Source organism: Centrocercus urophasianus, unplaced genomic scaffold (assembly GCF_019232065.1).
Source record: "Centrocercus urophasianus isolate 14NV4802_14NV808 unplaced genomic scaffold, USGS_Curo_1.0 seq_34, whole genome shotgun sequence".
NCBI classification, from domain to species: domain Eukaryota; kingdom Metazoa; phylum Chordata; class Aves; order Galliformes; family Phasianidae; genus Centrocercus; species Centrocercus urophasianus.
The window spans coordinates 829,665-853,106 of NW_024884911.1; the positions used below are offsets into that span (position 1 = coordinate 829,665).

General features: G+C 51.3%; 1 protein-coding gene across 1 annotated transcript in view; it reads left to right on the plus strand.

The window, feature by feature from the left end:
- The first annotated feature begins 1,545 nt into the window (after nucleotides 1-1,545).
- The window catches only part of LOC122166907 (collagen alpha-1(I) chain-like), a 42,299-nt gene continuing 20,402 nt past the window's right edge, over nucleotides 1,546-23,442 (plus strand). The window contains exons 1-5 of the mRNA XM_042831033.1: nucleotides 1,546-1,642; nucleotides 17,154-17,301; nucleotides 17,494-17,652; nucleotides 18,159-18,354; nucleotides 18,698-18,835. Of these exons, the coding sequence (XP_042686967.1) occupies nucleotides 1,546-1,642; nucleotides 17,154-17,301; nucleotides 17,494-17,652; nucleotides 18,159-18,354; nucleotides 18,698-18,835 (738 nt within the window). The remainder of the gene's footprint in view (nucleotides 1,643-17,153; nucleotides 17,302-17,493; nucleotides 17,653-18,158; nucleotides 18,355-18,697; nucleotides 18,836-23,442) is intronic.

Genomic DNA, 23,442 nt, shown 5'->3' on the forward strand with positions numbered 1-23,442 from the left:
CACCTGGGGTTCCTGTGAAGGGCTGTGTGAGCCCAGGGAAGGTCCTTTTGGTCACCAGGTCAGGATGCAGCACAGGAGGAAGATGGATTGGCTTGAGGTCACTCAGTGAGTTATTGGCAGTGTGGAGCAGAATCACTTCCCTTGGCTGTTGTCTGGGCTGTGCCTGCGTTCCTTAGGAACAGAGGACAGAGGAGCATAAAGAAGAGCAGGATTTTGTTTTATTTTTTGAGATAAGCCGAACCCAGGGGTGACGTGGAGATTTCTGAGTGCTCCTGAGCAGCATCCATGGAAAGAGCAGCAACGCCACCCGAGCAGTGCAGCTGCGGGGCTTTGCACGGCTCTGTCCCCCGGAGGGCACCGCTGCGTTCCAGCGTCGGGATCCATCGCAGCCCTGCAGATCCCATCATTTGGGAGCAGCATTTCCCACTCCCCACACCTCGTGCTGCCGTTAGGGGGAAGCATTCTCAGACCTTTCCTGCTTCTTAGCGGGGAAAAAAAAAGAAAAAACAACTGGAAAAGGGCCGATTCGTCTCTCACCGCTGCTCCTTTGAGGTCGTTCCCCCCGAAATATTCACCTTAGGCTGTGGGTGGTTCTGGTGAGTGCCCCCAACGGCCCGCAGCACGGTGCACCAACCCCAGACCGCTCGTGGATGTTGCTCCTGTCCTCGGAGCTTTGGGAAGTGCTACTTCCAGAAGTGCCTGATTATAGGAAGGGCACTTAACGCTTCCCTCAGGCAGATCCCCGGGTATTCAGCCAAAGAGGATGCTTTGATTCCAATGGGAAGTGGGATACACGAAGGGCAGCGGGGTGCCCAGGGTCAGCAGCAGAGAGCTCAAAGCAAGGACGAGGTCAGCTGAGCAGGTTCCTCATGCCTTGGTGTTTAGCTGTGTTCAACAACCCCAGTTTCATCCCCATCTCCATTTCCTGGGACTGCTCTGAAGCAGTTGGTTGTGCACTGATCCACCTGAAAGCTCCCACGGCAGCGGGGTGCTGCTGCAGGAAGGGAGTGAAGGGCGTTGCATGCAGTACCCCCCCATCCCTCCAGAAATCCACTGCAGGACAGAGAGATGCAGCTGGGCCAGAAGGTCAGCGCTGTGCGAATCAGCGGGAATCGGCAACACCTGAGAAAGAAAAGCCCAACCCGCATCGCACGTTCTGAACGCAAAGCAAAGGGCTGCTCAAGCGCCCCTGAGCTTTGTGTGCAGACCAGGCAAAGCCACGAGGTGGGAATGGGCGCGGGGAGGAGGGGGGGCGCGATCCGGAACCTGCAGCAGCCCGCGGTTGCTCAAGAAACCCGTGTGTGCGCACGGCCCCGCTCAGCACAAGGGGAGGGGGCCACGCGATTCCCCCCGCCCCGTATCATCCGCCCACCCTTCCCCTGCTGGGGGCGGAGGGATGAATGGAGGGAGGGCAGGAAGGTGCCCCTCCTCACCCCCCTCCCCTTCTAGCCCCCTCCCCTTATCTCTTCTCCCCCCCCCCCCCCCCCTCCCCGGGGGTCCCGGAGCTCGGGGTGGAGCGGGGCCGGGACCGGGACCGGGCGCACGATGCGCTGCGGGGCGCTGGCTCTGGCGCTGCTCTGCGCGCTGCCCCTGGGAGCGGTGGGGCTGGAGCCTCCCGAGACGGGCTCAGGGCTGCAGGCAGGTAGGAGAGAAACCTCTCTAAAAGGTGGGGAGGGGATGGGATGCGGGGGTTTGGGGGAGACTCCTTTAGAGTCGCTCAGGCGGTAGGGATGCTCGAGGAGGAGATGTCCGCTAGGATGCACTGTTCAGTCGGCACTGCGGGCGCGGCAGCGCGGTGTGACCATCCCGAAGCCCAGCACCTGGGGGGCCTCCGCTGCTTCGGGGCTGCCCCAGCGCCACATCCCGCACCGTTGCTGGGGCTGGGAAGGGGGCTGCAGGGGAAATGTCTCTCTTAGGCTGCTGCCATTGGGGAGTGGATTTGGACGGGGGGGTCGTCGTATGGCGTGGTCTCGGTGGTAGGGGGATGCTGGGGCAGAGTGAGGTGGGGTCTCTCTGTAGGAGTGGAGCAGTCGGGTCTGTGTGTGACTATTCTGATGTATCCATAATATAATGCATTTGTGCATGCCATTGTTGAAATCCCTGCATTGGGGCTGCAGCACGTGTCCTCTTCTTCCCCAGTGCCATGAAACTTTTGGGAACTCTGGGTTCCCTCTGTCCTGGTGGCTGCAGGATCAGCTGGCCCTGCTCAGGATGGGGGATGGCAGGGCCCTGGGGGACAGCAAGGTCCTGGCAACTGGCCTGTAGAACAGGGAGCAGAATTAGTTGCATGGATTGAAACGTAAGCCAAGTTTTGAAGATGGGGCTGGGACGTGTCCCTGGGAGGTGTTGGGCTGTGCAGTGAATGGTGAGGACTCTGATAACAATGTAAAAGAAGACATTGGTTCAGCTGGTGTTTTGTAGGATGGGCATTGCTACACTTGCACTGCACTGACACTCACAGGTCCTGGCATTAGGAGGTGGCCTGGTGGAACACAGCACAAACCCTGCCCCAAATATGGGTGTTAGGCCCAAGCTGGAGCATGCGAGGGGCTGCTGTGTGGCCACGTTGCTGGCAATGTGTTTTCAAGAGGGAAAGTACCATTATCTCAGTGGAGCTTAACTCTGCCTGAACCTTGGCTGGAAAGCACTGAGATGGTGCAGCTCCCAGCCTGGGAACCGAGTGTGAACTGCATTCCAGCAGCTGAAACCAGAGTGACATCCAAAGGGTGGACAAAGCACTGGAGATTGGAAGTGGGGAAGGAAGCTGTGTGATACAGGGCTGTCTGAGAATGCAACCCAGAAATGAACGTGCACGGTTAATTAAAGCTTAGAGTCACCCAATTAAAATCTGCTTAATTAAGGGATGAGTGGCACGTGAAGAGGCAGCACTTGGCAGCGCTTCTCTCCTGAGGGCTGGTGGGAGTTGTCCTCCAGTCACTGATCCTCCAGGAGATGCGATGCTCTGCAGTGTGAATCTGAACAAGTTTGCAAGCCAAAGGGCTTAAAACCCCCCCAAGTACCAGATCTCATGTCACCTGTGCTTGATTCGCCAGTGCAAGCAGAACTCCTCAGTTCTGCCATTATAGGACATTATCCCCTCCTTCTTGCACCATTCTTATTAAATCCCACTGCGGTGAGGAAGAGTTTCTAGGGCAGAAGCATGGATTTCCTAGGGGGAGGGCTTTTTGGGACAAGACATGTGATGGGTAGTCTGCGTGCTGCAGGTCTATATAAGCTGTATGTAAGGCTGTATAAACTGCTTTGGGGTGTTCAGCCAGATGATGTATGCACTGCACCTGTCATTGCTAGGCTGCAATGCCTCTCCTGTGTGTGTCAAACATTGCTCAGTGCCTCACAGCCCCCCAGAACACTGAACAGGCTGACATAGCCTCCCTCCTCCCCCCTCTGGCCAAACAGCCTGCTTCTGTATGTTCAGTATGTGCTACGTATATCTGTAGCATCAATCTTTGCTCTCAGAAGCCATGTGTGCTCTGGAGAGCTGTGGGGCTGATGCTCAAGCAGGGGATGCTGGTTTGAATTCTGCTCTTGCTGGCTGCAAGTCATTAAGGCTGAGCCTTCCTGCAGCACAGAGGGAGTGTTCGTTTGTTCCTTTGGGTTTGGGTTAGTTTGAGGTTGCGTGGGGAGGAAAGCTTGGGAGATTGCATCCAGGGAGGGCTGTGTCCCAGCACCCTGTGTGCAGAACAGGCTCTTTGTTTACCCAACCAGCTGGGGAAGCTGGGGCTCCAGGAACTGCATTAACCCTTAGCCTGGGGGTCCCTATAGGAAGGAACACCTGCATTGTATGCTTTGCACACAGAGGAGCGGTGTTCTGAGTGCTGATACAGCATTGGGAGCATTCAATCCTGGGGACCTTCATCTCCTGGAACCCCACGTATCCCCATCCACCCACATCCAGGGGACACAGAACAGGGCTATGGGTGGATGGGTCGTACAATGGCAGCTTCCATGGTGAGCACCATATGATTCATCACAGCTGGACTTCAGGAGCGGGTGGCTGCTTCTCAACTCTTGGTAAAATTACTGTGTGTGTCTGTGTGTGCTTTGCTCCGTATTTTTGAGCAGACTGGGCTGGCTCCGTGCCCTTCCATCCCCTTGATGAGTGAGCATGGGGCCGTGGCTGCCAGCTGATGGCAAAGGCACTCCTTGTCCCCAGCGTCCCCTCATTGTGCGAGGGATTCATTCAACCTGCAGCCCCTGTGACAGCGCTCTGCTGAAAAGCTTTGGCTGTCAACTGGGAGAAAAGCTGAGACTTAAGCATCCTCCTCCCTGCCTTTCCCACTCCAAGAGCTCAAGGGAGCAACACTGTGACAAAAGAACACCTTCTGTTTAGCGCACATCAACCTTGACAGCGCGTCTCAGTCCCACGCTGCTGGTGATTAGTGCTGTGCTAATTACTGTCTCGAGCTTTGCCCGGTTCTGCTGTGCCCACTGCTGGGGATGGAGCGCTCATGGAGCTGTGAGGGGGGTTCTGCAATGGGATTTCTGGCTGGGGAAGGCCGTGGGGCTGCACACAGAGCCCTGGTTCTCCAGGCTCCTCCTCGGGCCTGGTTCCTTGGTGACGAAGGAGCATCTTCACTTTCTGTTTGGAGATGTTTGGTTCAGCTCCGCGCTGTGGGGTTCCTTGCCCCAGCAACATGGTGAAGGACTTTTGGTCTTCTCTCCAAAGTAATCATCCCAAGACTTGGGAGGAGGAGGAGGCTGTACGGTCTTTGTGATGGAGAGGTTCTTTTATGGAGGTGTAAAATGGGATTTTTTTAGTGTAGTCACGGTCTTTGCAAATGAGTTCATCGTTTGAAAGCTGGAAGTGGTTGGTAAATGAGTTGGTGAATGAGCTGGCAAACAATGGGAAATATGTTGGAAGTGAATCTAGCCCCAGACATCAGAGCTAATCCACAGTGTCTCCTTCATGTCTTCCTGGTCTCTTTCCAACACAGAAATGCTGTTTCATCAGTTGAGATGCTGAAACTGCACACAATTTTCCCTTATAAAAAGTACCTTAAGTTCTCCACAGAGGAAAGTGAACCAAAGCATTCCTCTTCAGGCTAACCCCAGGCAGGCTGCTCCCAGCCCGGGAAGGCTGTGCTGCAGCCCATGGCGTTACTTGGTTGCCCTATGTTTGTGTCACCCCACTGTCACCTCCAGGTCCAGGCAGGGAGCAGCTCTGTCCACCCCAGGGCTGAATGTGACCCCACAAGATCAGCGCTGAGATCCCTCCAGGTGAAACACAGCGATCCGTTGCCACAGACCTCTTCCAATATCTTTCGTCTGGGAGGAATGTCAGGATCTCCTATTTTGGATCCCAAATGTCTCAGCAAGCCATCTGGCTATTTTTAAAGCATTGCTTTTGCTGCCAGCAGGTTTTCTCTGCTCTGAGGAAAGACGGATGGCGCCGAGGCGTTTCAGTGCCTGATCACTGCAGGGCACTGAGGCGCGGGTGGAGGTAGTGATGTTGCTCCTGGGATGGGATTTCTTGTGCTTGTTGAGGTTATTGGGCATTGGGATCCCATCCAGGCTGGGTTGGGTGAGCTCTGAGTGGGTGGCAGAGGTTGCTCTTGTAATCATAGCATCGTTAAGGTTGAAAAGATGTCTAAGATCATGAGGTCTAACTAAAAGAGAGGAAGTTTAGACTGGAAATAAGAAGGAAGTCTTTTACACTCAGGGCAGTGAGGCACTGCACAGGTTGCACAGAGAGGTGGTGCTGCCCCATCCCTGCAGACAGCCAAGGTCAGGCTGTTGGGGCTCTGAGCACTGCTGGAGCTGTGGGTGTCCCTGAGCACTGCAGGGAGTGGGAACTGATGGCCTTTAAGGGTCCCTCTACAATTTTATGATACCACAAAGACCTCTCAAAGCCCTTTGGAGTCCCAGTGTGTACTGGCTCTGAGCTGTGAGATCTCTTTGCAAGACAGCGTGCAGCCAGCAGATGATGCTCCATCAGCTCTTCTCTTTCTCTTATTTTAACCTGCTAGACATGATATTCTGAAGCAATGTTGTTCTTTCACCAGTTTGCTCTGTCTCATGCTCATGTACTCCCTCCCCTACCCCTAGAAGTGCCAACACTTTCCCAATATAGCATCAGCAGAGCCCTGGATGGGGATGGAGGGAGGTGTTAGTTCATGAGCATGGCCAGCAGCTGTGAGGAATGCCACACTGGTCCTCTGCATGGGCCCCGGATCTGGAATTCATGATGCATATGGGAAATAGCTTCAGCTGGAATTTGAAATTTCTATTTTTCTCCCAAGTATGTACTTCAAAATGAATGGCTGAGATGAATTTTTCCTTAAAAAGGAAGGTGGGAAGGCAGCCACTGGGAGACCTGCAGCCAGAAGAACGTTGGTGCAATGTGGGTTAGCAATGCCCACAGAGATCAGTTCGAGGTCAGCCAAAATACATTTTGTCCCCCCATTTCAAACCCTGAAGCAGAGCTGGTTCTCACCCCTGTCATCTCCAGACTGGCGCTTCACATTTGGCATCTCTGGCTCCTGGCAGCAAAGGGACACCATCCTGACATCCATCCTTGTGACAGAGCTGGAAAACGTGGATGAGGGAGGAAGCTGCCCAGTTTTCAGGGGCAGTCGCTGCTGGGGCTTTGTCTGCCTTCCTGCTGCTGAGCCCTCATCCCTTAGGGCTGTGATTTCGATGGCAGCTTCCAGTGTGGCGCAGGCACTGCAGTGCTACCCACACTTTGCAGGATAAGCCCTTAAGCTGCTAAACTCACTTTAAGCAATCCTCTCTTCTTTTGGGTCTTTCTAACAAGTGGATCAGGCGCCTGCCTGCCCTAAGCAGTGCTCCGAATCCATATTAATGGTTTCATTATAATGCCTCGCTCGTGCCTTTGCTCTCCAAGCGAATGGACTTTGGGGAATCCTACACCTTGCAGTGAAAGTGCCGTTCATTTACTTCCACAGCTCGGCTGGTTTTAACTGTAACCTCCCATGTATGCTTATGCTGACTGTATATACTACTTCATTTGCTTAATTTTGGCCTCCCTCATGGCTTAGGCTGCTGCAGAGCTGGACCCTGATCCAAACCCTGCAGTCCTCCTGGAGGCATGAAGTGATGCCCAGAGCTTCTCCATCCTGGCAGCCTCCTCCCCCAGCCCTCCTCTGTGGCCATGGGACCTCCGTGTCGTGCAGTTTCCTGCCTCCCTCGAGCCAAACATGTGCAGACACAGCCATGGATCCCACCCTGCATGTTTAACACACCCAGGCTGGTATTTCCGCCGTCTCCCTCTCCCCCTGCACGGCCCCTTCACAGCGTCAGCCTTTGCTGTGACCTTGACCTCCAAACCTCCCAAACATGGAGCATCTGGCACACAGCTGGCCCTGCTGGTGCTTTTGGGATCTGTCTGGTAGGGGGAGACCCTGAATTTGGAGGTGGCCCCAAGGGGATGGATGCCTCGTGTGTCCTATCACAGTGTTCAGGAAAGGATTCCTCCAGAGAAAAGGCCCGGTGGTTGCGCTGGAAGTCATCAAGGATTTGACTCTCATAGAGTGAGGAGGGCTCCAAACTGACTCCAGCTGTTAGGAGTGAGACAGATCTCTGATGTGCTCCTGGCTCCCAGCCAGGGAGCTCAACAGCAGCTCTTTTAGAGCAATTTGGAAAGGGGAATCAGCTCGTAGTGGTTAATTGTCTCCCGATGATGCCAGAAGCCATGCTGCTGTGTGCTCTGAGCCCCAGTCCAACCCAATGGCATGACCCTCTCCTACCAACATGTGAGATGGGAGGAAGAAGTTGCCCCTCTTTCTTGGCTGGATATATGGATGATCCGTCCCTCTGCAGGGACATGCAGGCCCTGAGCATCTCTTAAGAGCTTCTCTTTCAGATCACAGAATCGCAGAATCACCAAGGTTGTGTTTTCCATGCTTTTCTCTGCAGCTGTGAGACTCAGGAAGGCAAACTAAAGAGAGACCCAGAGCTCTTCATGAGTCTGGTAGCTGAACATCAACTTATTGTCGGTGCCATAAAGTCCTGTTGTCTACCAAGAGCAGATCTCCAGAGCAAAGCAGCATGTCAAACGCCCTGCATCTACACTGGCAAGTTTTGCATTTACACAGAATCATAGAATGGCCTGGGTTGAAAAGGACCACAGTGATCACCTAATTCCAACCCCCTGCTGTGTGCAGGGTCACCAACCAGCAGACCAGGCTGCCTAGAGCCAACCAACCCGGCCTTGAATGCCTGCAGGAATGGGGCATCCACAACCTCCTTGGGCAACTTGTTCCAGTGCCTCACCATCCTTTTTCTTCTTTGAATTCCAGTGCATAGGATGTGCTCCATGTTCAGAGCATTACGTGTCCTCCAGAGTTCTTTTTTCTGTCTTAGTGTCATCACTAATTCACCTGTTTGTGTGATCAGGGGATTTACATCCATTGGGCAGCTTAGCACTGGGGAAGCTCTTCTCCAGTACCATTGCATGTGCTGGAGGCATTGTGCTGCACATGTGCCTGCAGGTGGCCCCAGTAGCAATGACTGGAGAGAAGAGTGGGCTCTTGAAATGTAGAAGTAGGGAACTTTAGAAAGAAGAGGCCTTTGAACCTGATTTTCCCACGTTTCATAGCAGTGTTCTGGTCTAGGTGACATGGCGGAAGGTGAAAGGCTCCAATGGTTCACGTACCTGAGATTTGGCCCTCCGTGTTTCAGATTTTATGTTGAGTGCCTCTAACTGTATTTAGGGCTGAGCTGACTCCTCACAGCACTTGTTTTGCTGGAGATTTGTTGGGAGAGGCGCAGCAGCTCAAGCCAAGTCAAACTTTTACATGATTTTTACTTTGCTTCACTTCCAAGCTATTAAAAAAAAAAAAAAATTCAGAAGAAGGAAAATCAGTTCTTCACGTAGCTCTGACAGAGCACTGAAATGCATTACAAAGGCTGGAAGCACTGCTGCGAGCCCAGCGTGAGCAATTGCTGCAGCAACTTCCAGGACGTGTCATCTGCTCGCTGAAAGCACGCTCACCCCGTTAGCAGGGGGCTGTTTGCAGCAATTCACACGTTGCTCTGCAGATAAATCCAGCACGTATGGCTGGAGTTAGACAGGAAAATGATGTGCTCCTCCCTTAGGAGAGCCGGGTGCAGAGAGAGAGCATCCAGTGGTGTCTGCAGCACCTCAGCAATGAAGTTGCTCTGCCTCTGTTGGGTTGCTCTTTATTAGGGCCTGGGGAGCTCCCTGTTGAGGTGTGGGGAGGGATTTGGACACCAGTGGGAGCTCTGCTCCTCGGTTCCTCTTCTCACTTATAGGATCACGGGATGGTTGGAGTTGGAAGGGAACGTTAAAGGCCATCTGGTCCAACTCCCTGCAATGAACACCCACAGCTCTGTCAGGTGGCAGGCACTTGGATGGACGTCCCACTTATGAAGCTGGGGAGATGCCAGTCTGGATTAGAGGAGAAGTGGGCTTTGGGCTAAAGGAGCTCTGGTGCATTCCAACCCATACGTGTCTAAAAGGGTGGTGGTCCTCATCATGAGAGTCCAATTCTAGACTGTGTCGTACCAGAAGAGATCTGCAAGTGGGACAGAGCTGCAGTGAAGTGTTTGCTCTAGGGGTTCTCAAATGAGATGTGATACACTAAAAGAGAAGACAGGTCTGCACAGAGGAAAAATATGCTTGGGATGTTGGTTGCTCTCCCCCAGGTAAATAATAGTGACGTAGAGGGAGGTTAGGTTTGGGGATTTGCCTCCGTGGGCTTTGGTGGACCTAAAATGGGGCTTCTGGTGGAGGTTTTGTGTGCTTTGAAAAGAAAGTTTTTGTTTGCTTTTTTTTTCTTTTTTGAACTGCGCTGATATCTCAGGTTTAAACACAAAGTCTCCCTTTCACTGTCAAAGCTGCTGTCTATGACTGAGATTGCACAGGGTATAAAAGAAACCAAAACATGAAAGGGGTGAATCGCCCACAGAGACAAAGCCCCGCATGAGGCTGATTCAAAATGACTCAGCCTTTTATTTTTTTACAGTGAGATCAGGAAAGTTTTCTGCGTGACTTCTTCCCAGCAATTCCATTCAACCCTGAGGCCGACCCCTCATCTGATGAGCAGTGAAAGGTCGATATCTGAAATCTGCAGAGCCCCTTTGGTCTGGGTTATGGCCACCTCGAGCCGTGGTCAGGCTCAGAACCTCAGACAGCCGCAGTGGATGGGAGAGCCATGATGGATAAGGGCACTCAGCACAGTTCGGGGCATGCTTGGATAGCATGCATGCATTGCCATTCCCCAGCTGGAGCTTGGCAATGAGCCTTAAAGGCACCCACAGGTTCCAAAAGTACCAATGGGGATTGCAGAAGGGAGTGTAAAGAATTTGGAGGAGCATTTGAGAGTTTGGTAAAGATTGAAACCTCAACAATTCAACGGTTTGCGCAGGAAAATTGGCAGCCGTGGGTGTGGAATGAATCACAAATGTGCACATGTTTTGCCTGAGGTGAAAAGCAGAGTGCTTTTTGGCTGTGAAATATCAGCTTGTTAGCCTGGAAATGCTCCTTTTCTGTAATTTCTTTTTTCCCTTTTTTTCTTTCTCTCTGTATTGCTGTGAGCAATGTTGCAGGAAGCACGGTGGAAGGGCTGCCCCTGTTTGCCCAGCATCCCTTCCCTTCCTCTCCCTTTTCTGAAGATGCCCCCCAGGCCAGAGGACAAACAGGGCCAGGAACACTTGTCCCCATCAGATGAAGGTCAAGAGCCTGGTGCTTTGCAGGGAAGCTCCAAAAGTGAATAACTGCAGCCTGACGTGGCCATGTCTCAGCAGAGGTGAGCCATGTGCTGACCTGCAGCCATCCTTTTCAAGGGGAAAATTGGCTGTGCTGAACGAAGACGTGGCTGGGAACATCTCCCCATGCTAGGACAGGTTTGGACAGATGCAGCACCTTCGCCAGATGTTTGTGCAACAGCAGATCTCCCATGTTAGACCTCATGCAGGTGGGATCTGTCTTTTCTGCCTTGGTCCCCTGCAAGCTCCAGTTTTTTTGGTCAGTTTGCTGGGAAGACCTTGCAGCTGCTTCCCCAACCTCACTTGTCACCGTTGGAACTGTGAATCCTCATCAGCTGAAATGTGTCTGAGTGTGACTGTGTGTGGCAGGGCTGCAGGGATTGCACAGCGTGAGGGCATGGGCTGCCCAGGGTGGGCATGGATCCCTGATCTGGATCCGTGGTGGAGAGGTGGCAGTGCCCTGAGCCAAGCCTTTGCAGTTGCGAATCTGATCGCATCCCAGTGAAGTCATTGGCTCTTATCACAGTGTGAAAATTGTGCTATCCACCTCCATTGCCTTTTTCAGCTGCCTTCTGGTTCCTTGATAAAGCACATTGGGCTGAGTACAGAGAGCCCTAGGAAAGGGAAGCGACGACCATGGCCTGCAGAGTGGGATGCTCAAGCACTGGGCTCTTTAATGAGTAGAAGATGTCCTTTCTCCATCTGGCTAAAGAAGCACAAGTGCCACTTGTCTAAAAAGTTGATGACGTGCACAAGGAGAGTTAGTACCTCACTGCTGCCCATCAGGCACACCTGGTGGAGCACACAAATGATGAAGGCCAAGGAGAAAGGCTTTCAGGGCACCTTTGGTTACATGGAAGTTGCCCCTTCCATCAGAGAGCTGCCTGCTCTTCTCCAGCCCTGCTGAAGGCTCCTGCACCTTGCATCTGCTGGAAGCAGTCTGAGGGGAACATCAACTAGGTTAGAATGAATGTGTCTGATATTTTATTTGCTGTTTTGGGTTGCAGTGAAGAAGATAGCCATTGGTTTGGCCAAGGCAAGGACTGAACAGTGGGGCTGTTGGGGTTAAAAACTGCAACGTTGACTGGGGTGCAAATGGGGTCTGGAGAGAGCGGAGAGCACAGGCATGGGAGAAGATGACAAAGATCTTTTAAGAATTTCTCTGTATCTGAATTAGTTTGGAAAAATGAGAACCCCTCTTTGGATGGGGTTTGCGTACGTGCATATGTTGCCCTTATTGCAGCAGGTGTGCTCATGTGCTGTGGATAACACCATCCCTACTCCCATGTTGGGCTGTGCAATACTTGTTAGTGCAGGCTGCATAAGATAGATATTACCAGAGCCCTCTATTCATGCTGGCTGTGCAGATTTGCTCTTGTTCCCTCCTGCTGCTACCTCTACCAGAATGGAGCAGCTTTTGGTACCACGGTCTGTCCCAACAGGGCAGCACGGTGCCGGGACTCACAGCCCCAGGGCTGGGTGCACAAAGCAGCTTTCAGAACAGTGCTGTTCCTTTCTTGCAGGTCTCTGTTCTTTGATTAGAACCTGGAGAACTAGAGTGGCAGGGATCGGATCCAACGCGCGCTCCATGGCGGTGTGACAGATGGCTGCTGGCACGAGATCAGACCCTTCCTGCTGCCTTTTGGCAGTGACTAACAGCTGGGTGTGCCGCCTCGGGTCTGCCATGCCTTGCACATCTCCAGTGTTCTCAGGTTGAAGGTTCAGTTTCGGCCTTGGATGACGTTAGTTGGAAGTTTAAAAGCGCTGTTAGATTAAACTTGATGAACTGTTTCATCGCCGATGGAAGGAGCAGAGGAGTTGAAGGCCAGGATCTTCTTCGCCTTTGTTGAAAGGAGGAATTCCCAGCCTGGGCCTAGATGCACTGATTTTGATGTTCTCAGGTTGTTATCTCTTCCAAATGCTTATGCCTGCAGCAGAGGATAACACGAGCCTGACCGCTCTCCTTGCTGCTCGAGACACTTTCAACACTGTTGAAATAATTGCTCAGATTGATCTCTGCCAGGCTTTCCAATAATTATCCTGGCACACTGGAAAGTTAGGCTGAAGTTGTCTGTGAAGATCAACTTCTAATGGAGAAGAAGGGGAAGGAGGCATTCCAAAAACAGGTGCTACCCATCGAATTGCTGCTTCCACCTCAAACTCTGCAATTGCATTTCCTTGTGCAAGAGAAGATCTCCACCATCATTGCTTCTCTGCAGTGTGTGTATTCACACCTCCCAGCTCTATAAAACAGAGGGAGATCTTTAGGACATGAGTCCCTGGAGGGCAATAGTTTCATAGAATCATAGAATAGCCTGTGTTGCAAAGGAGCACAATGCTCATCCAGCTCCAACCCCCTGCTGTGTGCAGGTCACCAACCAGCAGCCCAGGCTGCCCAGAGCCACATCCTGCCTGGCCTTGAATGCCTGCAGGGATGGGGCATCCACAGCCTCCTTGGGCAAGAACACAACCTCCTGGTTTGCAGAACTCGTTACTTTACTTTGGCAATGAAGCAACAAAGAGAAGCTTATTTACGAGCAGCAGCGAGGGCCAACGTTTTTGGGACTTGTCCCCACTTGCTGTCACACAAGTTTTACTAGAATGTGTTTTACATCTTTTCAAATTAATCCCACCGAATTCTCTGTGTAAATGTTGTAGACTGCTCATATCTGGTTTATGCTGACTCACTGCAATTCGGTAATTAAGTTTAATTGCTATAAGTTAGACCTGTACTGATTGAGGGATGGCTGTGATGGCTGTGTACAGGTTTAAATGCAACCCATTTAAAAATCCCCTTCCAGCTAAAGCTATTAAGCCCCGGCTATAGATAAAACACCAGTTCCACAGTGTTTATTGGGAAGGATACGTAGAGAACAAGGTGTGCAGGGTTGGGGTAAATTGTAGCAGCCCAGGGCAATTTCCTAGAGACCAGGAGCTTCACTTTGAGGTCAACACTCAGGAAGGAGATGGTTGAGGAGCTGAATGAGATGGAGTTGTAGAATCACAGGATAACTTGTATTGGAAGGCAACCTACAGCCCCCTGCCCCAACCTGTGCTGTGGGCTGGTTTCCCCCTCACCAGATCAGGCTGCTCAGGGCTCCATCCAGCCTGGCCTCCTTTCCCTTGTGGCCAGTGTGTCCTCACTCAGGGTCACCCCGTGCTCCCAGCAGCCCTTCCTCCTCCCCAGGCGCTGTCCCCAGAAGCCCCATCCCTCTGCAGACCCCAACACAAAGCAGCAGCAGCGTGCAATGTGTTGGATGCCCGCCCGTGCTCGGCTTTTCCTGTCTGAACAATGTGTGCAGCAGGCTTTTCTTCCGAGAAGGTTTCGCTTCCCTGATGTTTTCTGTCCTCTCCATAGGTGGTTAGAGGCATTCACTCCTCCCGGGAGCAACGTGCTCTTTCTTTCTCTTCCTGCCTTGGCTCTGTCCCCTCCAACTTGCAGCCACTGAGTCACAATCGAATTCTCTTTGCTCTCCAGAGCAGGGAGGGGAAGGTTTAAATCTTGTTGCATAACCTTCTCAGTGGACACACACCACCCTCAGCTTGAACCTTTCTCCTGTGTCTTCTGTTGCACTTAAAAAGAAAGCAAATACCGTACTGGAAATGGTAGAAAACCAGAATGGATGGCTGCTCTGGATGTTTTTAATAGTACAAATAATGCTAGGGTAGAGAGAGATAGGAAGAGCTACCAAAGGGCTGGCATCCTGTGGATGCAATACTGCGGAAGTGTCCTTGTCCACCCACAGTGGGCAGTCAGCAGGCAAGTCCAAACAAATGCAAAGATGCCTTTCTGGCTGTATTGCTTCATTGGTTGGGTTGGTTTGTGGTGCTTTTTTTTTTCCCTCTTGCTATAGCACTCTGTGTTTCACAAGGTCAACTATACGTGGGTTTTTAGGAAGTAAAGGGCATCGATGCCTCTGTGTGTGGACATGGGAGCTCTGTATGGCACTGGGACCAAGTAGGAAGGTGAGGGCTCACTGCAGCCCCGCAGTGTGTGTGCAGTGCACAGCCCCGCTCAGGTCACAGCTCCAGCACAAGCAGTTTGCTCTGAAGAGCAAAACAGAAATGCAGCAAAACAGTGGAGGAGCACTGGGAGGGCCACCTGGCTTCGAGCCCTTGGTTGAGGGCTGTGCGTGTGCCAGGGTGGTGGTGGTGGTGGTGGTGGTGAGAGAGGCCAGGAAAGCCTTGTCCTGGCACAAACGCCTCTTCTTCCATCATTTAATGCATCATTTCCATTTTCATTTAATTTTATTATTAAGTTTCAGTGGTGGTGTGCAAGTTTCTCCGACTCAGAGTTCGGAAAGGCTGCAGAAGCACACGGGCTATGAGCCTAAACAGACTTTTAGTGCAGTATTTCCATAAGGCACTCAGAAACTGGAAAGAAGATCCAGAGGACTGTCTGCAGGCCTCATCCAGCCCTGTCACTTCACATCCCAAGCAGCAGTGCACGTCCTGAGGAAGTGACTGACTCTGACAGATCCTAAGATGTGTTCTCCCAGGGCTCCAATTATGTTTTCCAACATTTAGCATCATCTCTTCTTCCCCTCATTCCTCCTCCTTGGGGAGAACTTCAGACTGAGCAGAAGCTCTGTGTGTGTGCAGATGGGCCAAGAAGGGATGGGTGTTCTAATTTCAGCCACCTGTACTGCAGCACTGGGGATGGGATGGGATGGGATGGGACGGGACAGAAGGGGTCCTGAGAGCACCGATGGGCCCTAATGTCCCCAAGCAACCTCACCTGGAACCTCCATCCACAGCCTCTGCCCCATTTAAGAGCAGTGCTGGTAAAGCAGAGGGTGCTCATCTTCCAGTCCTTCCTGAAGCTTTGCCTTGGTGTTTTCCCCGTGTTCCTTGATAGACCAAAGTGTGCTCTGGGTTTCTTGCTCCTCCTTTTGTTCTTGGGGGTTTTTAGCTGTCTGGGGGCAAAAGAACAAGAAAAGCCCCGTGTTGAAGACAGGAGCTTACAGTGGATACAGGTGCATTGGGAAAGTCTGTGATACCAACCAGTGCTGGGGTACATGCAGGCTTTGTCTCCTCACTTTGCCATACTAGGTATGCTCGTGCTTAATGTTGGGGATGGAGTTTGTTTATAACTTCTCAGAGAGTTTCCACATGTTTCTTTTCAGGTGGTTTCATTTTGTAGCAGGGCTGTGTACTTTTCTGGAGGTTTACCATTCAGCTTTGCAACCATTACTTAAAGTGCACTCGTGTTCGTATGAAGGCAGGGAAAGTGATGCTGGTCCTGGGCATGCCTCTGGGCTGTGCTGTGTAATCCAGGGAGTGTAATGCAAGGAGAGAGAAACAAGCCTGCTCTGAAACACAGGGCAAATCCATGACATTCAAGCAGAAACCCTGCAGTGCCAGGGTGGGAGTTGACCCCAGGTTAGTCCTGGGGAGAAGCTGCAAACAGAGGCTTTGGTGCTGAGGCTTTGCTGCTTTTTATTTAGGAAGGCACGTGCTTCACTTCTCCCTGTGTGTTTTCGTGGAATGTGGTTAACATCATCACATGCTCAAGTCATGCGTTAAGCCCATGCCCTCCCTGGAAAAGCTTGCATTTAACCATGCTATTTATTGTAGTGAATCCTCAGCTGTGGTTTGTATGGGGCAGCCATTCACCTCACAGCATCCCCTGCTTTCAACTCAGATCTTCAAGGTCAGACCTGGGATGGAACACACAGCACACATGGGGAGGAATGGGAAAGGAGCAATATTCCCATTCTTTTTTTCCCTCTTTCAGCTGTGTTTGATCCCAGGTTAATTCCTAGCACTACACACATGCACCACATTTGGCACAGATGAGCTCTGCAGATCTGGCACCACTTTGGGGTCTGTAGCTGCTGTCTCCATGGAGCTCAGCCCTGCACTCCTGCTGATGTGAAGATGTTGTGGTGTTCCCAACTTCTCAGCTGCTGGGAAATGGATCTGTGTGATGCATAGCAGAGCATAGCTCTTGAAATATCAACAGACTGTGCTCTGGGCAGAGGGTGCTCTGCAGTTTGGCCAGTGCAGCTGCCTTTCTAGGGGATGCAGTTGCATAATTTCTCCCCCTGGTACAATTCTGTATTGCAAGTGGGCAAACCTCAACAAAGAAACTTGGGAAAGGACTGAGCAGCTTTTCGGCTAAGCTGGGACCTGTGTTTTAGGACACGTGTCCCATGCTCTGCTTCACAGCGCTCAGCTCTGCTTTCATAACGGTGCTGCTGGGGTGGGAATGGCCCTCTGTGGTTTTGGGGCACTGCTCTCAGTAGGCACTTCCCATTTCAGACATATCACCTGGCTGCTGCTGATGCTCTCAGAGCTGTTGGCTGAATCTGTGAACTTTCAATGTCCCCAGACTGTATTTTCATCCTTGATGAGGCAGCTTTGTTTCCCCTCCCAATAAGAAGAATGAAGTGAGCAGAGTGTGGGCAGCTCAGCTGCTAACTATCTCTCCTCTTGTGCAGATGAAGTGAACCTGCTGGACAAAATGACTTCTCACTTAAAGGACCTCAGCAATGTTTCCTTCAGCTACGATGAGGCCAACTGCAGCACTCTGCAGATCGGGCAGTACTCCACCCTCAGCATTCCTACACAGGAGGTGTTTGGGGACAGGTGGGTGCTGAGACTGCACCTCAGGTTTTGTGAACAGTGCTCTGTGTCCTGGCTGCTCCTTGCTGGGTATCCAACCTTACAGCCTGAAGGACTGTTTGCTCTTGGTTTTCTTGTTATTCCTTGTTCTCACTGAGCTCGTTTTTACTGTGACTCGTTTTATGCTGCAAGATGCACCATACTTCTTTCTCCCAGGTTTGCAGATGAGCTGAGCGTGCTGATGAAGCTCAGGTACTCACTGCAGGAGGACACCAGCCTGTTGACCATCCTGAGCCATCGGAGCCACGTGCTCTTCCAGATCCGGGTTAGCCCATACGGCTTGGTCTTCGTCACCACGAGGAGGAGGCACTACGAGTAAGTGACACTTAGGGGCTGTTTGCTGCTGTGTCTGCTCCTCCTGGGCCATCCCTGCTCTGCTGGAGCCAAGCCGGCCTGCCCATAGCACTGCCATCCTGGTAGGGGATGCCCTGGGTCAATGTTACCTTAATTGTTGCTTTGGTAGCCTGTGGTTTGCCCTGTAGAAAGACTGGGGATAAGCCAAGGGGAGAGAAAAACAAATAGCAATAATTTGCAAGACACCACCAATTTTCCATAGTTTTCAAGGTACAGAAAGCAATAATTTTCAAAACATCATTTTTCACTTAGGCTTCCAAATCCATTAGAAACCTCTGTCTCCCCTAAGCTGGAATGAACCAACAGTGCTTATTTGTAACAGTAGCATTGATTTCTCTTGTATCATCCTTAGCATCCACTTTAAGGATGGAGGAGTCCTGGGAGCTGGTAAGGGTGATGCCTCGTCCCGCCTTGTGTAGGAGCCAGGTTTCATGTTCTGCCTCTTCCCTTCCCTCTGGGTGATGCAGGTTCCCCGTTTCCCTGCTCAGTGATGGGCGCTGGCACCGAGTTGCACTCAGCATCTCCCAGGAGAGCCTGGAGCTGCACGTGGACTGTCGGCTGGTGGAGAGAGCCAGCTGGCCCGGCTACCTGGGGATGGGTGTGGGCACCGAGGGGCTGCTCATCATCGGAGGTCTGGTGGAGTCCTTTGAGATCCCCTTTGAGGTGAGGGCAGGGCAGGGCTGCGTTTGGGGATGGGGTTTGCTACACAAACTGTGGTTGCACCTCTGTCTGTAGGAGTCATAGAATTGTTTGAATTGGAAGGGACCAGGAAACGCCATCTGGTCCCACTGCCTGTACACCCACAGCTCCATCAGCCCTGTCCAGTCTGACTTGGGAGTCGCTTTGCAGTTGATGTGCTGTGGGTTTGATGGGGAGATAGTTGATGCTGAGTGCCCACCCCACGCTGCAAGAAGCCCCTGGCTGCAGGATGCTGGCAGCTCCACAGGCTTTTCCCTCTCCTCTGGAGGAAGCACGCAGGTAAATCTCTGTTTGTTTTCCCCCACAGGGAGCTCTGCAGCAGCTGACCTTTGTGATGGGGGATGCAGCAGCAGCTGGCGAGCATTGCCACAGCCACACCGTGACATGTGTGCACTCCTCTGGCCTCAGTCCTCCTCCGAGGGACCACTCTGCAGCATGGCCAGAGGTGTGGGGCAGCTGGCAAACTGGGAGCCAATACAGCCTGGAAGGAGCTGGGTGTCTGCTGTGGGCTGAGATGCTGGAAGCTCGTGGTGGTGGTAGTCAGCACGTGGGATGGAGGCTGTCCATTGATGTCATAGTTGGGTTTGGTGCAAAGGGGAGAATGAGGCAGAGGAAGAGTTTCTAAGCCAAAGAAAGCCTGGGTGTGTGCACGGCTCTGTGTGCCATGTGTGAAACTCAGGGAAATTCAGAGCAGCCGTAGAGTAATACAGCTGGAGCTCTGCTGCAGTGGTGGGGGAAAGCTGTCACCAGGAGCTGGGCATCACTTTGAAGTTCTTGCTCACACCCAGCAAGATTGCTGCATTGCATCATCCTTTCAGATGTTTTCTTCTTCATGCTGTCAGCACTGGTGGAAAACTGAATATTAGCCTACTCAGTAATCTTTCTAGAAGTACACAGGCTCCCATCAGTCACACAGTTGATCCCCAAGGACACATTGCACCCAGGGTGTCCTCAGGACTCTGCCCAGGGAGAGCCCTCATCTCCTGGCCAGGTTCTGAACGGGTTCTGCACCCGTGTTGTCTCTCTTTCTCTCCAACTGTGCAGGTGCCAAAAGAAACCAATGTGATCCAGGACTCCTCAGCTCGGGTACAGCTCTGCACTGCAGGAGTGATGTGCAGGGAATGTTCCTCTGCATACCCTCCTGGTGTCTCACCCCATTTATTTGTTTCATTTGGGATTTCTAGCCATGGTTTGTTGTCCAATTTCATGCAAACAGACATCCTGAGATGGAAGCCTGCCAGCAAATGCAAACTGTTTTTGTTTTTTTTTTTTTAATTTATTTATTTACTTATTTTTGTTTGATTGAGCAATGAAGAGTCCTCTGTATTTCCCTCCCAGGCACTGCCATTGAGAACTTAAGGATGGTTTGTGTTCCCATCCTGATGGATGGGATGCTGCCATGGTTGAACTGGTGGAGCTCGTGGGTTGCAGAGGAAGGCCAGTGATGGTTTGGGATGAGTTTGGTTTTGGAGCACTTAATCAGAGCCAGAGATGCCTCAGGATCCTTGATGTTTGGATTCATTAGAAGAAAAAATGCACTACTAACAGTGTGAAATAATGAAGAGCAGAGCAGGGATGTCCAGTTGGAGTTACACTTTCTATGCCTTTGTTCTCTCAGAAGTAAATAAGTACATCAGTGAATTCCCGAATCCCTAATTAGAGCCGATTAATTATGGAGAGCTATAGTGACAACGGAAGAAGATGTGAGTGGGTGAAGGCAGTAGATGTGTTGTTTGTTAGTGTTTCCTAATTGGACTCAGCTCTGCTGCCAGAGCTTTGTGAGAGCTTGGTGGCTGTTGCTCATATCAAGACACGTTTCAGAGGATAAAGCAAATCACAGTGTGGTGCTTGTGATGATTGGGGACAGTTCATAGGAAGGGAGGAGGAGGCAAAAGCTTGTATTGCAAGTGAGGCTCCCTTAGGAGAAAGTCTGCTCTTGGTTTTCAGCCTTCCTGAGACTGAGTGTCTCCCAGAAGGCTCTTCCAGGGGATCGATGGTTGAATGCATTGGGAAGAAAATAGTTTGGTGTTGTCTTTCTCTGGTCATGAGCTTGTAAATTGTATTGTACCTTTGTCTGCCGGATGGAAAAGGCTTCTATTCACAACAGTATGTTTTCTGGTAAGGTGTGAAGCTTTGAATTACGCTCTGCCTGGTCTGACCTTGCAGAAAATGAGGGCAATGTGGTACAGTGGTGTCTGCGCTCCTGAGGACAGACGTGCCCCACGCTGGGCTTTGACATGCTTGCTGCTCTCTGAGTGAATCTCCTTTCTGGATGGTGGAATCCGTCCGTAACAAGCAAACAGCCCAGCAGAAGTCAGGGATCATCACACTGACACCGTTACGTGTCAGCAAAATGCTACTCATCTTCTTGGACGATACCCACTGAGTTACATGAGGTGTCCTTTAAAAACTACAGCATTAGTTGCACTATCTGTGATGTTGCTGTTACCCAGCTCCATGTCAGTTGCTCCGCTACCCAGCGTGAGCTCTGCTTTGAGGACAAGCTCTGTAATTGCTCTAGGGCTCCTGTTTGCCTTTTTTGGGGCACGTTATCACAACACAAAGTGTTCCCAGTATCCCTTGGCTTTCCCCAGTTTCTGAGCCAAACCAACCCCCCAGTGCTCATGTTGGGCTATTTCAGTGGCTGCACTGCCCTGTGCTGAAGCTGCCCCTCTACAAGTCAGGATGCACTTTGCTTATCACATATCTATTCCCCTTACCTCTCTTTTACAAATACCCCTTGTGCCTGCTCTCAATTCCTGCTGTCCCTACTTCCCAAATGTCCTTTAGGGCAGTTCCACACCCCGATGCCTTCTGCCCCATTCTAGTGGGCAGCTTTGAGCTGCTTAAAGCATTTCCCAGCGTGTGCATCTCAGTTCTTCTCACAATGACTTCTCACTCTAAATTTGGCCGTTACAAAGGAGCAGGCAGGGATGCTATTGGGCTTGGCATTTTATTCTGTTTACAAAGAGCCCGCATAACTCAACTGTGATTGCTGGGACACGTGGGACCTGTAACTTTCAGCTCAGAAAGTCAGACATTTCCCCTGAGCTCGCCAGATGGGAACCTCTAACCCAGGCCTTTCCCATGCCAGACATTACAGACAAACATCAAAATCACAGACAAGCATTTTCTAGGGATTCCAGCATTGCACTGCAGAGTCCCCCTGGCTCTGGTTCCTGTACACAGTGTAATTGCAGCGGGTCCCAGCCCTGCCATCCCCTGCTGCACACCCTGGTGCTTCAGCTCCTGGTTAATGTATGCACTGGTATCTAGAGCCTTTAAACCTGCTGCTTTAGGCAGAGCTCAGGCTTCCAGCGCTGGCTTCCCACCGCGCTCTTCCTCCCTTGATGCCATCCAGCATCGCCAAGACATCTTTCCTCTGCTGTTAAAAATGACGTTGGATTTTATTTTAGTGGTTTGCCATTCAGTCCTCCTCCAGCCCTTGCAAACCAGCAGTTTTCCTTTGAAGCACCTGCCTTTAAACTCAAAGCTTTGCACAGGTTTTGCAAGGCAGGATCTCAGCATCTCTTCAAGTCTGACCTTCCTCTGTCCTCTGCCTGCTGGGGGCTTTCTGGTTAATGATGTCCATGTGCTCCATGGGCTGAATCATCCCCTCCTCGTGATGCAGCACAAAGCATCGTAGCTCACCGATTTCCCCCTCTGTGAGACATACAGAATGAAGTTTAATTTCTCCTGGCTGTAGCTGGCACGTTTCGTGGTTTCATTTATTGCAAAAATGTGTCTTCAGGAAATGAACGCTTTTGGTTTGGATCAAAAATTATAGATAGATAGAGATATTTATTTTGTAAGAATGGGGAATAGGGCTCTTGTTGGAAAGCTGAATTTGGTTCTCACCATTAAAGTTGGATTTCAAAACAGTTTTTAATCAGAAAGCCCCCAAAGCAACGCTGAAGCTGCCATGGTGGTGGTGGGATGATGGTTGGACTTGGTGACCTTTAGAGGTCTTTCCCAACCTCAGTGATTCTGTGGTTATTTAGGCATCAGCTGGCTTTGCATTTTTGATATTTTAAGAGCAGAAGCCAAGGGGACACCCATGTTACAAACTGTGTGCCCAGCAGTGCTCTTTGCCCAGTATGTGTCTGGAAACGGCAGTGAGCAAAGGCAGCACCTGAATGTTCCATTTTATGGCTCTGACTGGAGCTTTCATTTCCCTAACTGACTTTTAATTATTAGCTAAGGCCTTGGATAGAAGAAAACTGGCCTGAAGAGTGGGGCTGTTGTGGATTGAATGGGTCTCCTGCCCCACATCTTGGTGGGGTTCAATGGCCCAACAGGGGGAGGTTGGGCTGGGAGTCGGGTTGGTGTTTGTAGCCTCCAGGAGGGTCAGGTTGCAAAGCTCTCTCTTAATGTCCTGCAGAGTCTGCCCATTAATGACATTTCACTTACAAAATAAACATTTTCTCTGGCCAAGGCTGAAGAATCAGCACCCTGAAATGCAAAATAGCCAATGCTACAACTATTCTAATTTGAACTTACAAAGATGCCATGTCCCCACCCCCACCAGCTCTCGTTTCTTGCTGAATTTACTGCATGCCAGACCCCAAATTGAATCACACAGCTGCGATTGCAGAAGCTGTGGGTTTAATTACTGTGCCTGGTTGCAGGAAGAGGATCACCCGACGCATGGTGCCACTGCCCCCCCAAGCCTCCTTCGTCCCCTGAGATGAATTCCCATCTCTGCTATTTATTAGCTCTTCCTTAGACTGCCAGGTGCTGGGGGTGGAGGTTTACAAACAGCATTAAATCTTTGCTGGGCAGATGTTGGAGCGTGCGTCAGGCTGACCCCAATTTGCTGTGGTTTGCTAACAAATTACACGGCCCACGGGCTGCATTGTTCAGGGGGGAAATTGAGCTAGTGACTGCTAATTATAGTGTGCTGATAGGCTAGAATGTCAGCACTGAGGAGCTCCTCCCACCAGGCTCCAGACCTTGCTTTCCACCTTGCCCTCTTTACTTCTTGCACTTTGACCTTACCACAACCTCTCTCAACTCCTGCTCCTCAATACCAGGTTATAGCATAGGTTGATG